Source organism: Myotis daubentonii, chromosome 3 (assembly GCF_963259705.1).
Source record: "Myotis daubentonii chromosome 3, mMyoDau2.1, whole genome shotgun sequence".
In the NCBI taxonomy this organism is placed as follows: domain Eukaryota; kingdom Metazoa; phylum Chordata; class Mammalia; order Chiroptera; family Vespertilionidae; genus Myotis; species Myotis daubentonii.
In genome coordinates this window covers 69,425,805-69,443,057 of record NC_081842.1, presented here as the reverse complement: position 1 = coordinate 69,443,057, position 17,253 = coordinate 69,425,805, and the positions used below count along the sequence as shown (strand labels likewise).

The window sequence follows — 17,253 nt, the reverse complement described above, 5'->3', positions numbered from 1 at the left end:
TTCCCTATGCCGCCATCTTGGTTTCTCTGCCTAGTGTTTTTCACTTATAGCTTGTGAGCTACTTTGGTTTGAAATGCCATTGGTTCTAATTGTGTGTAATCACCTTATTTTGTGTCTTCGATGTTTAAAATTATAATTAATTTTTTCTAAGCTTTGTTATTTTAGAGCAAGTTGCTGTTTTTTTTATTTAAATAACATTTTGACTAGACTAAGTTTGGTTTTCCTTTTATTATACCAATAAAAACTCATGCATAAAAAAATCTTTAGAATAGTATACACAGTATACAGCTTTCTGTTTTTCAAAATGCTTTCTGTTTTCTTCTATTATATTCCAGTAAGCGGTACTTTTCTTTTTTTTTTTTAATTGAGTTGTGATAAGTTTACATCAAGAACTTGAAACTAAGCATAGCTTACAAAAGCTTTTGATATATATATATATATATATATATATATATATATATATATATATATATATCATCTTAGTGTTTTTTAGAAATTTTTTTTATTGATTTTCAGAGTAAGGTTAAAGGAGAGAGGAACATTTATATAAGAGTGGAACACCAATCGGCTGCCTCCTGCACACCTTCTACCAGGGATAGAGCCTGCAACCTGGGCATGTGCCCTGACTAGGAATCAAACTGGCAACCCTTGGGAGCATAGGAGGACACTCAGTCGATGGAGCCACATTGATTAGGGTCAGTTCTTGAACCTTGATAATAGTTATGTTCATTTCAATTTAGATCTGTTAACTATTCTTTAACTATACAGTGTGCTTTGATGTCTGAGTATTTATGTTGATGCTGCTCCCTTTACCTGAAAGTCCCTTTCCTCCCTTTTCCACCCTGGGAAACCAGTCCATATACAAGGTCCTATTCAAATAATAGCTTTATGAAATTTCTTTCCCTTTTAGTATTAACTGCTATCATATTCTTGAAGGTCAACTTTTAGCTATCATAACTTCACATTTTATTTTAGCTTTTACCTGCCTTCTCTATATCATTGGTCTTCAAAAGGCTTTTCTGTACCCATTGGTTAAAAATTATTATATACTCCTAATAAGTATAAATTATATATGTGCAGCTATAGAAGTTTGCTCTATGCATTATAAAATATTCAAAAATGGAAGTTTTAACATCTGATAAAATACTTTAAAAATACTTGTTTCACTAAAGCAATAATATTTGGGGAAACAGTGTGTCCTTCATGTTAAAAGTTAACTTATGTTCTCACTAAAACATTTTAATTGTGGTAAACACACACACACACAAAAACGTGTTTGTTTTTTTTAATCTTGATTTTATACTTTTTGATTCAGTGATTTAAAGTTGTGAATTCAGGTTCAATATATTTTGATAACTTGGTTTTTAGCTATGATAGTTAAAATGCTACCTTTCAAAAACTAGTAGATTCAGATGGAGGTATATTGTTGGGGACCTCTACAGTTTCATTACAACTACTGTTCAGAGCTTATCTTCATGTTCAAGATGTTTGGTATTTCCATGTCTTGCTAATCACAATAAACTTAGCCCTCACATTAGTTACTATTCCCACATAGTACTGGTTTGGTGTGAGCTTTACTGTTAAGAGTGAACATAAATTTTTATTTTATTTGGACTCCTAATGTGTTCGATGTTTTGTTTGTTTTTTTGTTGGTTGACTCATCACAGTTGATTGGATTGCCATGGTTTTACTTCACAATGTAACTGCTAAAGTTTGTGTATTACTAGTAAGAGTGACATATTTGCATTGACAGTTTTTGTTTTTTTGTTGTTACTTGTGACAATATTATTGAATTATCTTCAGTCTGCCAATTCTTCAGAGGAATGACACTCACTAGGAATAAATGCTTACTAATAATATATAACATGGATTAGCAGTGATGCCCTCACTTGGTCCATGTATCAGATGGTCACTTCTCACAAGGGCACTCATGTCATTCCCCCTTTACATTTTTTACTCTTAGTTAATTGTAGATAAGTTATTTGTTCACTCAGTTGAGCTCTCATACATCACAATTTGTCACAGGATGCTGGCTGTGCTAAGAGGGAACAATTAAGTGAAGGTGTAACTATCTACTTGATTTCATTCTGGAACTCCACACATAACACGATATGAATCCATGTGACAGGTGAACACCTGACACATGGACAAATTGGAACTACCCATGAATACTAGAACAACATTTATTTTTATTAAATGCCCTCTCTCCTCTCCTATTTTTTTTAGATAAGTGATAATTTCTACACTTTATTGGAAAATATATTAATGGATTGTATGGCCCCACTTTGGGGATTTTGTGCTATATTATGACGACAGGAACTATGTAAAACTCATCCTTGCTGTCCTATCATTTAGTGTAAGACTGACACAGATTACTATAGATAATTTGTTGGATGAGTGACTGAGACTGACCTGACCTAAGTAGAGGACTTTTATTACAAAGTAGTAAGATAAATATTGGCTGGATATAGATATTTAGATGTCATATTGAAAAGATAAGTATTAAAAGAGGCAATTAAAAAATAAAAGGATGGGGTTATTTATGCAGAAAAATGGCAATACAGTGACATACTGTACTATGGAAGCAAATAAAAGGTGGGAAGGTAAGTATCACATTGACCTGTTAGTCATGATGGTATTGCTGAAGTTTTGATGAAAGGATCAAGAGGAAAAAGACACAAAACGTAAATGTTTTATTTAATTGTTTGGACTGGGTATTGGAATGTACCAGTAAGTGAAAGGGGGCTTATAAATGTTTTTAAAAAATTACTATAAACATGTATTTCCATGTATAGAATAGTATTTTTTAATTAAATCTCTATTGTTCAGATTATTACAGTTGTTCCTCTTTCCCCCCCATAGATCCCCTCTACCTGCCCCCCCCCCGCCTTACCCCCCCCTCCACTGTCCTCATCCATAGGTGTACGATTTTTGTCCAGTCTCTTCCCACACCCCGAGAATAGTCAGTCCATTCCCTTTCTATGTCCCTGATTCTATTATATTCACCAGTTTATTCTGTTCATCAGATTATTTATTCACTTGATTTTTAGATTCACTTATTGATAGATGTGTATTTGTTGTTCATTATTTGTATCTTTACCTTTTTCTTCTTCCTCTTCTTAAAGGATACCTTTTAGCATTTCATACAATACTGGTTTGGTGGGGATGAACTCCTTTAGCTTCTTATCTGTGAAGCTCTTTATCTGACCTTCAATTCTGAGTGATAGCTTTGCTGGGTAAAGCAATCTTGGTTGTAGGTTCTTGGTATTCATCACTTTGAATATTTCTTGCCACTCCCTTCTGGCGTGCATAGTTTCTGTTGAGAAATCAGCTGACAGTCGTATGGGTACTCCCTTGTAGGTAACTGACTGTTTTTCTCTTGCTGCTTTTAAGATTCTCTCTTTGTCTTTTGCTCTTGGCATTTTAATTACGATGTGTCTTGCTGTGGTCCTCTTTGGATTCCTTTTGTTTGGGGTTCTCTGTGCTTCCTGGACTTGTAAGTCTATTTCTTTGACCAGGAAGGGGAAGTTTTCTGTCATTTTTACTTCAAATAGGTTTTCAATATCTTGCTCTCTCTCTTCTTCTGGCACCCCTGTAATTCGGATGTTGGTACGCTTGAATTTGTCCCAGAGGCTCCTTACACTATCTTCATATTTTTGGATTCTTTTTTCTTTTGGCTTTTCCAGTTGGGTGTTTTTTCCTTCTTTGTATTTGAAATCTTTGACTTGAATCTTGCAATCCTCTGGTCTGCTGTTGGGAGTCTGTATAATATTCTTTATTTCAGTCAGTGTATGCTTAATTTCTAGTTGGTCCTTTTTCATAACCTCAAGGGTCTCACTAGATTTCTTGAGGGTCTCACTAAATTTATCGCCAGATTCTAGAAAATTCTTGAAAAACCTAAGAAGTGTGGTTTTGAACTCTATATCCAGTAGTTTGCTTTCCTCCATTTCTGTCATTTGTGACCTGTTTCTTTGTCTCCGCATTTTTTATGCTTCCCTGTGTTGATAGAGTGGCTTTCTGTGCTAGGTGTCCTATAGGGCCCAGTGGCTCAGCCTCCCCAATTACCTGAGGTGGATACTCTTGGTGCACCCCTTTGTGGGCTTTGTGCACAATCTTGTTGTAGTTAAGCCTTGATTGTTGTAGGTATCACTGGGAGGAATTGTCTTCCAGGCCAGTTGGCTGTGGGAATCAGCTGTGTCTACAGTGGGAGAACTTCTGTGCTGGGGACACCCTTATGAGGCAAGAATTGCTTCAGTGGGGCTTTGGTGCTCACTAAGTCTGCCCCCTGAGTGTGTCCCGTATGGATCTGAGGAGTTGTAATCTGGATGGTCCCACTCTGACCACTGGGTACACTGGCTCTTGGATCTCTGAGGAGGTGCTAATTTAGCCTCTGTCTGAGGCTACACAGCAGGAGCTATGGTGAGATCTCCAGATTCCTCTTCTTTGGGGTTTGGAGGTGCCCAGATGAGGCCCAGCTGTGAAGCAATGCAAGCTGCTGTGGGGCCTTGGGCCTTCTTTTGGAAGTTCTGGGTCTCTCTGACCCAGCTGCAGTTTGCTTGGTAATTTTCAGATTGCAAAGGGCCAGGCCTTTCATATGCAAAAGCCTCTGCACACAGCTTGTGTGGGGCAGGGTCTCAGGGAATCAACAGGGTGGAGCAAACAGCTATGGCTGATCCTCAGACCTACCCTAAGAGGCCCCGCGTGTCAGTGTCCCGGTAATCGCTGCAACCACCTCTGAGAGAAAGCCACCCTCGAGTTCCGACCGATGCCAGACAGTCCAGTTTCTCCCCATATGAGTCTTTGTCCCCAGAGACTTGCCTGGAACTGGAGTTCAGAGCAGTTGGGAGCTTGAGACTCCCTCCTGATTGAAAAAGACAACCGTGTCCTAAGTTGCCAGCCCTTTCCAAGTGTGCCTCTGTACCTCTGCACTCTACTCCCGCACCTCTGAGTCTCAGTGTGCTTTTCTCTTCCCTTCTAGTTGTAGAATTTCCACTCAGCCAGCCTTCCTGTAGTTCTGGATGATGTCCGTTTTGTCTTTTAGTTGTATTTTTGAAGTAGTTGTGCGAGGCAGCAATTTCCAGTGTTTACCTATGTCGCCATCTTGGTTTTTTCTAGAATAGTATTTTTAAAAGTATTGTCATGTTTCAGATGTCAGTTTCAGATGTAAGGTGAGCGTGTGTTTGAATAGCTTTCACATATTTTATTTGTAATAAAGACAATATTAGTTTATTATCTACAATGTATGTATTTTTTGCAAAAAGTAATGAAAGTTATTTTTTTTTCCAGTCTGATTTGTAACTGATTTTTGAACATTTTTTCTCATAAGACATATGCATGATATCTTTAATTATGAGTGGTGTACTTAAGTTGTTTGGGGGAATGTTACTTTTCTGGTTTTGGAAGTGAGTTCTCAATGTATTTGAGTTCATATAAATGCTGTGAGGACAAGAAACTGTTGTTTTGAGAGATACATGCACTAGTTTTTTAATACTAAAAACTTTAATGTTCTCTTTTCTGCTTATCATCACAGGCTCAGATTTAGTACATCATCTCCCCAGGTGATGGTAATGTTACTTCATGTCAGTAAACTTGCTTAATGTTTTCAAGGTCCACATTTTTATATGATTGGTTACTTAATTTTTTTCTCAATGTAGGCCTTTCTGTTGAATATAGAGTCTATACAGGTTATGTGGGCAGGGTTATAGGGGAGGCAGAGCTGGGCTAAATTCTAAATTTTCACCAAAATTCTTTGACTTTAATGGAAATATTTCAGCTCTTTGCACTTCATACTAGTGTTCATCATCTGTTAATGCCCTTAAATATATTATTTTTTCTTTTTTTTGTCAATTAGAGGAAGAAAAAGTGGAAATATGAAACATAACCCATGTATATGTTTAACAATTGATTTACCTATATAGAGCAGATTAAGAGAAAGCTTTCATTCCAATTGTGCTGTTCAGTACTTTCCAGCCTCTGATCCTCAGAGGAGGTGTGCAAATAAGAGAGGATAAATATGAATAGTGTATGGACCCAGGTGAAATAAATACACCCAAATTAAGATAGAAGGAAGTGTTATGGTATACAAACAGTCAGCCCCCAGTTAAGGAATGCAAGAGCTATAAATTATAAGACTAATTGGACAGGTCTGCTACCTTAAGTAGACCGTAATTTAAATGTTTAGAAAATTGTATCTTATTTGGATTTTAGAATTCAGGATATTAAAAATAGTATATATTCAGAGTCAGGAATTACTTTAGGATATTAAAAGTCTGATTATGTTTTAGTACTTACAAAGCACTAACAAATTTAATATTGCTAAGACTAAATGAAAACCTTTTTTTGAGGTGTGAGGTTTGAATTTATAATCTGTGCATTCAGAATCTTACTTTGGACTAATTACATAAAAGAATAACCTGAGTTTTTCAAACATAATTTCAGAAGTATTACTATAAATATAGTATCAACTTTGACATTATCAGCAAAACAATATTCATTTCAATTCTGTATACTTGGACAAAATATCATCGGGCTACTTTCTCCCTTAGCAAAAGAAAAATTTCCATTAACAGGATATCTTTAGAATAACTAGTGTGAAATAGGTAACAAGCATACTTGACACATTGAGATTTTTTTATTTGTGCCAATGCCAAGACGTATGACCTTGGTCAAATGAGCTTGATCACGTAACCTTAATAGGTTTCAATTGGCCTACTGTTAAAGACTGAATACAAGGCTATAATTTCATGGTGGCAAAAGTGATAGTGTAGAATAGATTACCCCCCTAAGTCATCCCAAATCTCTCACCTTTGCAAGACCAGAGTAATATTTAACTGGCCTAGGTTTCAAATCTTTTTCTCATCTAGCACTTATTCAAATGGAGATATAGTAGGTTGTAGAGTAATGAGCAACACAAGGAAGATAAGCTAGGCATGTAGTAGTAAATGAGGGTAACATCCTGAATGACAGCCAGTTATATTATTTAAAACTAGAGGCACAGTGCACAAAATTTGTGCACTTGGTGGTGGGAGGGGTGTCCCTCAGCCCAGCCTGTGCCCTCTAGTAGTCTGGGACCCCTCAGGGGATGTCCACCTGCTGGCTTAGGCCCGCTTCCCAGGGGATCGAGCCTAAGCTGACAGTCAGACATCCCTCTGACAGCCTGGGAGCCCTCGGGCGATGTCCACTTGCCAGTGGGGAGCAGGCCTAAGCTGCAGTCAGACATCTTTAGTGCTGCTGAGGTAGTGGGAGAGGCTCCCGCCACCACCACTGTGGTGGCAGCCGTCAGCCTGGCTTGTGGCTGATCAGAGCTCCCCCTGTGGGAGCACACTGACCACCAAGGGGCAGCTCCTGCATTGAGCACCTGCCCCCTGGTGGTCAGTGTGTGTCATAGTGACCAGTCATTCCCAGTTCTGCTGTTAGGGTCAATTTGCATATTACCCTTTTATTATATAGACTAGAGCCTGGTGCCCGGATTTGTGCACTGGTGGGGTCCCTCACACTGGTGCATGATCAGGGCCAGGGAGGGACTGTAGGAGGTTTCCAGGGCATGTCCAGCCCATCTTGCCCAGTCCCTGGTGGTCAGTGTGCGTCATAGTGACTGCTTAAATGAACAGTCAGACACTTAGCATATTAGGCTTTTTTTATATAGGATAATTGTACGTTTTACTATTGTTAGATTATATTCAATGTTTAGAAGGTGATTGAAATGGGTTATTTGGCACTCACTGGTGTAAGATTTTTATTCTAGAATGAAGTTAATAAAGTGACCAATTAAACCCAGAATTTTTTTTTAGTTCAGTAAAGAAGTTTTTACAATTGGATAGAAAGCATTTTTTTTTTTTTTTTAGCAATCTAAAGCACCACATGATACATTTTAATAAAAAACAGTTGGAAAATATTTCTAAATATTTATTTATATGGACTACTATGGTAAGTAGGTGAAACATATTTCAAAATTGTTAGCGTTTTAATTCTGGTTAAATTTGCCATATCTGGATCCCAAAAGTAATTTCAATTATTTAAGAGTACTTGTGGATGTCAGTTTAAAAACTTAGAGCTCTTCATTATCAAGTAGGGGATCCAGAAAGAGCATCTACATTAGATGCTGCAAAAAAACATTCTCTCACAACAAGAACTTAAGGATAGAGGCTTCCATCCTACTCCAACCTCATTTTATTTTATTCTGTATTCTTTACTACTTACGGATTTAATGGTCTTGGGAAGAATGTCTGCATTGATAAAATGTTAAATATCTTTTTAGTTAGATAAAACAAAATATGCATATTGAAGGTACTTTGTAACAAAATTTAATTGTTGGATTTAATGTGGCTAACATTGTCAAAATAATACACATTAAGAATTGGTGGTTTTGTCACCATAATACTTATATTTGAAAATATATATAGTAATTTTAGTAATTTTTCTTATTTGGGAGTTAATAAAATAGTGTGACTTGATTTTTAGGAATTATGTGAAATTCTAACCGTTAAATACTATGTTTTAAAAATCCTAAGTTTGTGGTGAAGGCTGGGGAAGAAAAATTGGTATTCAGAAATGTTAGTGTTATCTGTAGTGAGGAGACAGGGATGAATTTTCATTTAATGTTGTAATAGAGATACTAAAGTTTACTTTTTATTAAATGTGCATTTATCAAGGGAAATTATAACAGTTCTATTTTAATAATATTTGTATTTTTAAAATGTTTAAGTTTTACAATGTGACTTTTTGCCTATTTTAAATAAGTGGGATTTTTTGTTGTTGATGTTTTTCCCCTTCTTGAAGGTTTTTGGTTCCTTTAATAGGATATCTTTATATTTAAATAGAATAAAGATGGTGCCGGCCAGCGTTGCTCAGTAGATAGAGCGTTGACCTACAGACTGAAGGTCCCAAGTTTGATTCCTGTCAAGGGCACATGCCTAGGTTATGGGCTTGATCCCCAGTAGGGGGCGTGTAAGAGGCAGCTGATGAATGATTCTCATCATTGATGTTTCTATCTTCCTCTCCCTCTCTGAAATCAATAAACATATATTTTTTTAAAAAGAATAAAGATAGTAAATGTCTGTATTGTTGGTTAACAATACTGAATTTTTTTTGTTTTAGCACCTTTTAAAGTCAGAACTTACAAATTTTCATCCTTTTCTCCTCCAGATAGTCTTTGCCCATAGAGAGCAGATGTACTTGTTGAGATGTGACTGGGTTATTTTCATAACTTGAGAAAAGCAAAGCTGGCCTGCTAAGGTGGTATCTTGAGAGCAAGAAGGGTATTAGTATAATGTTACAAAAGAATCAAGTTTGGGATCCTCTGAGCTTGCTGTTGAATGACATACTTCGATCACATAGCCTTTGCACATTGTAAAATTAGGATACACAAATTTAAGAACTCTAAAATTGTTTGAAAAGCCAAATTTTTATTACTTTGCAGATGTTCCGTTTAAGCCCACCTCTTCCATAGCCATAGCTGGAGCTGTAATTGGAGCTGTCCTTGCCCTTCTCATCATTGCTGTCTTTGCGACTGTGCTGCTGACTCCTCGAAAAAAGAGACCATCCTATCTTGACAAAGTGTAGGTAACTTTTTTGCCTGTTTTCAGCTGTGAATATTTGGTATGTGTCAGTATTTACCTTTATAGCTACTCATATGGAAAGGGACAGGGATGAAAGTGCATAAAAGTATTGTTAGATCTTTGTGTGATGACCAGGGTTTCATCAGAACGTCTCAAATTACATCTCAGTAAATAAACTGTCAAGGGGCTGCTGGAAACAAGTATATTAGACAGCTTTTTCACCTACACTACATCAGACACCTTTCCATATGGTAACATAATGGCACTCTACGTTGTCCTGCCTTCTGAATAAAAATGTAGCTCTTAATGAAGTAGTTGAAAGATAGACATAAAAAAAAATCTTAGAAGTGTAATTGCTTTTTTAGACTATATATGCCTGTCTTATGTATAGATATGATTTAACTTTCAACTGACAGTAGTTATTAAACACATCTAATTTTAAAACTTTTATCCTTAAAGAATTTTTGTTTTGGTGAATTATAAAATGGGCATTTTTTTATTTAAAGGGAAAGTAGTGGTTTTGGCCTAATCATTGAGATAGAATTATAAAGCAGAAGTTGCACTTTCGTGTAGAATTAAAAGACTATGTCTCACCCAGCCAGTGTGGCGCAGTGGTTGAGCATCAACCCATGAACCAAGAGGTCACCAGTTTGATCACCTGGTCAGGTCACATGCCTGGGTTGTGGGCTTGATCCTAGTAGAGGGCTGCAGGAGGCAGCAAATTGATGTTTCTCTCTCGTTGATGTTTCTAACTCTGTCCCTATCCCTTCCTCTCTTTCTAAAATCAATACAAACACTTATTTAAAATTAAAATACTAATGTTCCAATTCATGTAATTGCATCAACAGCTTTGTTGCTTCATCTGTGAAATGAGAATTACTTGTCCTACTTACCTCACCTGGTTGTGATCAGAGAATAAAATGTTTATAGACTCTGAAGTTTTACACAGATGGCATTATTTCTTGTGTGTTATTACAGTTTTCATATTAGGACATAGGCTGGCTCTCAAAGAATAGATTTCTTATTTTTATAAATGTTTTGCATATGCCTCTAATCTGGCACAGTTATAGCACTGATCTTTTTGTTTTGAAGACACCTGGGAGTTAGTCTCATCTTTTATCATGATCAAATTAGTGGTATGAACATGAACAACTCACATGACCTCCATGAGCTTCAGTTTTCTCACCTAAATGACCTATGACATCTTGGAGCTATAAATTTGCTGATATTTTTGTTAGATGAAAGGAAGTAATTAATTTAGATAAAAGGACCGTAAAATACTCTTTCAGTGCAATACCTATAAGATGAGTTTTATAACATTTCAAGTGACTAGGGTGTGGTTAACTTCATCTTAGTTCCCAAATTATCTCAGGATTTTCTATAATTTCAAAAACAAAATTTACTAATGGACTAGTAAATCCATGTAACCATTTTATTATTTGAATTCTGTTCATTTAAAATATGATTTCATGCCCTCATTGAGAAGTTTATTAGACTGCAATTTTAATTACGTTGGCCTCTATAGTTTTCATTCTCTTTATCCTTTAATATAGGTGACATTCTTATTTGATTTACTAATTATGAGTACTGAAAATTATTTACCTGTGATCTTCAAGAGTATGAGAATATATAAAAATTACCTTCTAAAATGCAGAAAGCTACAAGATATATTTAATGTTATTGTAATTTAACAGTGTTTAACATGCATGATACTATTTTTTTTAATAGATTAGGTCATTTTGGCAAAAGAAACGACCGAAGGTCCCCGAAGGTGCCTTTGTTTATTCCAGGTTGCAAGGTTTATAATGGTCTGTAGCTTGGAAATATTAATTTGCATTGTGAATATTCTAAGAGTGGCCATGCTTTTAAAAAATTAGTTTTAGAAGTATTTCCAAATACCATCTAAACTTTTTTCATTATCATTTTAAAATATAGTCTTTTAAATCACTTTTATGACACTTTAGGGGCAAGTACCTTCCATCACATACATATTTTACAACCTTTAAAATGTTGGTAGGCATGTAGTTGTAAAAATATGCAATACATAAATAAATTGGCCATGTACTATATTGCTTGCTTAGTAATAATTTGAGGAAATGTTTCTATTTGAGTTGCTTTTAAAATATGCATCTATTAGATTGTCTTAAGTGTTGAAACCTTTAAAACTAGTTTATTTTCCATCTATGATAGGTTAGTGGAAATAGAGCAAATTAAATATATAATGCACAGTGATATATAAATGTTAGAATGAGGAAAATATCCTCAAAAATTAAGAGAACCTTGATTGTTTTTCCCCTTCTCTTTTTTTTTTATTTTTGCTAAATATGGCAGTCACATTTTTTAACCTTTTTAATGCAGGATTGACCTTCCACCCACACATAAACCACCGCCTGTGTATGAAAAAAGATCCCCCCCTTTGCCTCAAAAAGACCTTCTATATCAGGTAAGTGTTCATGAGTGCACTTAAAATAAAATGGAATAAAATAAAAGGTACTAATCAGTATATATCATTTGTTTCAAAATATTATCTAGTCATGGTATATTAAACATTGCACCTGCAATGGATAACAACATTGGGCTTTGGCAATCAGAGACCATTTAGGAATATTGTGATTTTGTCCTCATCTATAAAATTAAGCAGATGAAAAACGTAATTGTTTATTTTTCTCTTCTAGCTGTAAACATTCTATAAAATATTGCTAATTGTAGACTAGTTGCTATCATTCCGCCTAGAAGAGTCAGAACTTGAGTTGGAGATGTAATAACTTAATACTATAAAGCTTTTAAGAAAAATTTAGGCTAAACTCATTATCCATCAGCAAGATAATTTATGATTCATGCATTATAATGTCAGATATTTACTGTATGTTTGTGTTTTAAGTAATGTTGTGATATCAAAATATAAATTACATAGAACTGTTTTCTGGTTACTAAGAAATCAATATGTAAGTGTGTAATTACTATCTAATTAGTTTCATGCGAAGATAGCATGTTATAATAATAAATGTCTTCTAATGTTCTACTTAATAGACAACGTGTCAACTTCAAACTAATTCCTACTTGAAGGCATTAGCCCTCAGCCCTCAGAACTAGGCCTGGTGACCTAATAAGCCAGGCCATGCTCCCAAATGTTCTGCCCATCAGTGTTTTCCACCACTGAGAAACCACAGCAGGAAGCAGTTTCTCACTACCTACATTTGCCCTGCTTAACCGTTGCTTTTGTGGGAATAGTGCCAAATTCATCCCCGATAATTCTAAATATGTTAGTCAGGAGAAGGAGGCCTGATATTGTGAATAGTTCCTTGAATGGGAATATTTCTGTATTGCTGAGATAATGTATGGAGACACGCGTAAGTATGAGGGAAATAAAAAGGAATGTCTTGCATGTTGTCAAAAAGTAATTAAAAAGCACCACCAGCTTGTCAGGATTTTAGATGATAATACTACAAAAGTGAAACTTCATTTAAGAAACAGATACTAACGCATGACATTAAAATGTATTTTACCTTTTTATTATGTTGTATTTCCTTAACATTATTTATTTAATACTTAAGTATATTCTTGGTACCAAAAAAATCAAATACTACAGAAATCTATAAACTGTGAAAGTCCTCCTTTATTTATCCTCCCCTCATAGATCATTTCCTTCCTCAGAGATCACCATTGTGATCTCAGACTTTTTCCACAAATTTACTTTCATGCATCTATCATTTATATTTAAATCTACAAATATTCTTAAAAAAACATAAATGTAGTCATACAATACATATTATTCTAGAAATTGTTTTTCCTACTCTGTTACAGACCAATGTTTTTCAGAGTGGCCAATGTTACCATGTATTAGAATCCTTTGGGTTATTAAAAATGAAGATTTTTTAACACAATTTCAGGCTTACTAAATCAGAATCTCTGGGCTGGAGGCAGTGCACATTTTACCTAGCACATCAGGTGAATTTTAAATGCACATTCAAGCTTGAGATATATTGCTGTCTCTGTATCCATTTTAATGGCTGAAGTAGTATTCCATCATGTTGACATACCACAAATTACCTACCTATTTCCCTAGGTTGTTTCCAATATTTTCCCATAACTATAATTATTGCAGTAAGGATGCTTCTATATACTTTATAGTACACATGTGTTCATAAAATATATGCAAAGAAATAGAGTTGCTGTGATTTTTTAACATGTAAATAGGTGCCACAGTGCTGGCCAAACTAGCTATATCAATTTATATTCCCACTAGAGGCCTGGTGTATGAATTCGTGCACGGGTGGGGTTCCTAGACCTGGCTGGTTATCAGGGTTGACTGGGGCCAGGATCGGGACTGGGCTGATCAGGGCCTGCCAGCCGAGGGGAGGGACCACAGGAGGTTGGCCAGCCAGGGGGAGGGACCATGGGAGGTTGGCCAGCTGGCCAGGAGGAGGGACCAGTCAGGGGGAGGAACCGCGGGAGGTTGGCCAGCTGTGGGAGGTTGGCTGTGGGAGTGCACTGACCACCAGAGGGCATCTCCTACATTGATCATCTACCCCCTGGTGATCAGTGCTTATCATAGCAACTGGTTGACTGATTGTTTCAGTCGTTCGGTCGTAAAGGTCGCTTAGGCTTTTATATATATAGATAAATAGTGCAGTAGTCCCCCTTATTCATGGTTTCTGTTACCCAGGGTAAGCACATTCTAAAAATATTTAATGGAAAATTCCAGAAATAAACAATTCATAAGTTTTAAATAGTGTTTCTTTCTGAGTATGGTGATGAAACCTCATCTCGCCTCCGCTTCACCTGGGACATGAGTTATTTCTTTGTCCAGTGTATCAGCTCTGTATAAGGTACTCGTCCATTAGTCACTTATTGTACTTAATAATTACAATATATTATTGTAGTTATTTTATTATTAGTTATTGTTAATATCTTACTGTGCCTAATTTATAAAGTAAACTTTATCATAGATATGTGTGTATAGGAAAAATATATAGTATATATAGGTTGTGGTACTATCCGTGGTTTCAGGCATCCACTTGATATGGGGGGCTTTAAACATATGCCCCATGGAAAAGGGGTGATTATGTATCTTACAACACATTTCCTTCTCTAATAGTATCCCCCATGATAAGGGGGAAAATGGGTTTTATGTATACTAAAATCCGTTTCCCTCTCTAATGCTGTTTAGTAGAACTTTTTTGTTTGCCAGTTTGATAAAATTGAAAAAATAGCTCATTTAAAAGCTGTGTAGAATACTTGATAAAGTTTTATAATTGATTGCCTATTTGTTGTTCTGTAACCTACCTATTTGCTTAATTCTTAAAAATTTCAGTTACTTTTTGAATTTTGTTAATTTTTTTAGCAACTTTTTGGTATGGACAATAATCTTTTGGTCTTATATTCATTTCTTTTTTTTCAATGTATACAAAATTTCTACAGTGCTTATTCTAGGATATTCTTACCCCAGAGACTACGTTTTAGTATATTTAAGGTTAATACATCTAATATCATGTATCAAATATGAATATATCTTGTATGAAAAATGGAACAAGAGACCCTCTACAAATATTCCAAAGTGATGGCAGTGACTATCTTTGTATTAGATTTTTAAGTGAATATCATGTTTTATGTTATATTTTTCTATAGTTTCTGAGTTTTCTATAGTGCTTTTTCTCCTCTCTGTCAGTGGCTTTTTAGCATAGGAAAATACAGATCTCTTGAGAACTGAATTACTGGACTGGAATGTTTAATCAGTCAGACTGGAGTTATGGCAGTACTTAAGCACAATTTACTGTCTGGAAAAATTATGATTTTCCCCCCAATAATTCACTGTCATATATCACATTCCTTAGCACATTTTTGTAAGTGTTCATGGCAGAGTGTTATGAAGGAAGATTGTTTCTACTTATTTTATTTTGAGTAGATAATACATACAAAACAATATAAAAGAGTAGTTTCTAATGTATCACTCCCATTTCCATTCCTATTTACCCTATCCAAACCACCTCCTACATTAAAACCACTTTTTATAGAGTTCTTGTTGGTCATATTATGGTCTATTTAAGAATAGACAAGGGAACACACACACACACACACACATATTTTATCTTATACAAAGATAACATATTTACACTCCTAAGATATACTGGAGATCTTTCTTTATTGGGGTGCAGAGCATTCTCATTTTTCCATGTGTCTGCATAGGATACTAATGAGTATGTACCACAGAGTTTCTAATGTCAGAATATTTTAATAAACCAATAACACTGCAGTGAATAGCTTTGTATATGTGGTGTTTTGCATCTATGCAAGTATAATCTGCAGGTAATTTTTAAACTTGATCTTGCTTACATGAAATACTAAATGCATTTATACTTTTGATGAGTACCATAAAATTGTCCTCTATAAATACTGTACCATTTTCACTCCTTTGAGTAATGCTTGAAAGTACCTGCTTTTCTAAATCCTCATCAATAGCATATGTATTTTGCTTTGTTATTGGTAATCTAAAAGGTAAAAATTTAGTATGTACAGATATTATTGTAACTTTGCAACCTCATTACTAGTGAGTTTCAGCATCTTTACAAGTGTATAAAAGGTCATTTTTTTTCTGCATGCTGTCATTTTTGTGTGTGCTTATTTGTTGGACAAAATTATGGCCATTTAAACATTTTTTAAGTAAATATGAAACCTTTTTTGATTCTAGCATAAATGGTATGTACATTGCTCCTTGATACAGAAAGTTTAGTAAGATGAATTATATCATCCCACTGATTTATAAAATAAGAATATAAAAATGGATAACTGTGTTATGACTAGAACTAGAACATTATCAAGCTGTGTGGTTGAGAAACACATGATGTCCCTACTTGTTACCAAGTTCTAGAGTTAGAGATATGCCTTCTGGGTATCTTAATTTCAGTTACTATTCATGCCATATTTTACTTACAAGCTTTTTTACTTATACCCCCCTACTCTATAGTTTTATAGATTCCCATTATTTCTTCTTAAAATTCATCTTTCCAACACATCAACTGCCATTTTCCAATAATACTTTTGAGTGAAATTTCTTGTGTTAATTATCATCATCGATGATCTGGTTTTTCCCCAGGATCTGAATATTTTAACATGTTTCCAGATACTACCAGTAGTTACCCGTTTGGGTGTCAGGAAGAAGGGAAAGAGGAAGGAAAATGATAGAAGAGTTAACATTTTTCTTCCAAATTACAGGAAACTATATGACTGAGTGGATTCTTCAAGTAAATGGGTATTGTTAGCATTGATTAGCAAAAGGGTTTTATCTTGCATGTTGCCTCCACTTAATAGGCAGTGGCAATTAATAAGTCAAGTAGTCAAAGAATTGTGGGGCCTTATTCTGTGAGCAAGAAAGCTTGGATGAAATAGTGATTTAAAAACTAACTAGAGGCCCGGTGCATGAAATTTGTGCACACGAGGGCGTCCTTCTGCCCAGGCTGCACCCTCTTGCTGTCTGGAAGCCCTCAGGGGGATGTCTGACTGCCGTGAAGGAGGGAGAGGCTTCCCCCACCGCTGCTGCATTTGCCAGCCATGAGCCCTGCTTCTGGCTGAGCAGCGCTCTTCCTGTGGGAGTGCACTGACCACCAGGAGGCAACTCCTGCATTGAGCATCTGCCCCCTGGTGGTCAGTGCACATCATAGCAACTGGTCATTCCGCTGCTCAGTGGATTTGTATATTA

The 17,253-nt window shown here is 35.6% G+C and overlaps 1 protein-coding gene across 1 annotated transcript in view; it reads left to right on the top strand.

Moving 5' to 3' along the window:
* NECTIN3 (nectin cell adhesion molecule 3) overlaps window positions 1–17,253 on the top strand; it is a 136,680-nt gene that overhangs the window by 75,460 nt on the left and 43,967 nt on the right. Inside the window, exons 6-7 of the mRNA XM_059687884.1 lie at window positions 9,419–9,557; window positions 11,916–12,000. Coding sequence (XP_059543867.1) covers window positions 9,419–9,557; window positions 11,916–12,000 — 224 coding nt within the window. The remainder of the gene's footprint in view (window positions 1–9,418; window positions 9,558–11,915; window positions 12,001–17,253) is intronic.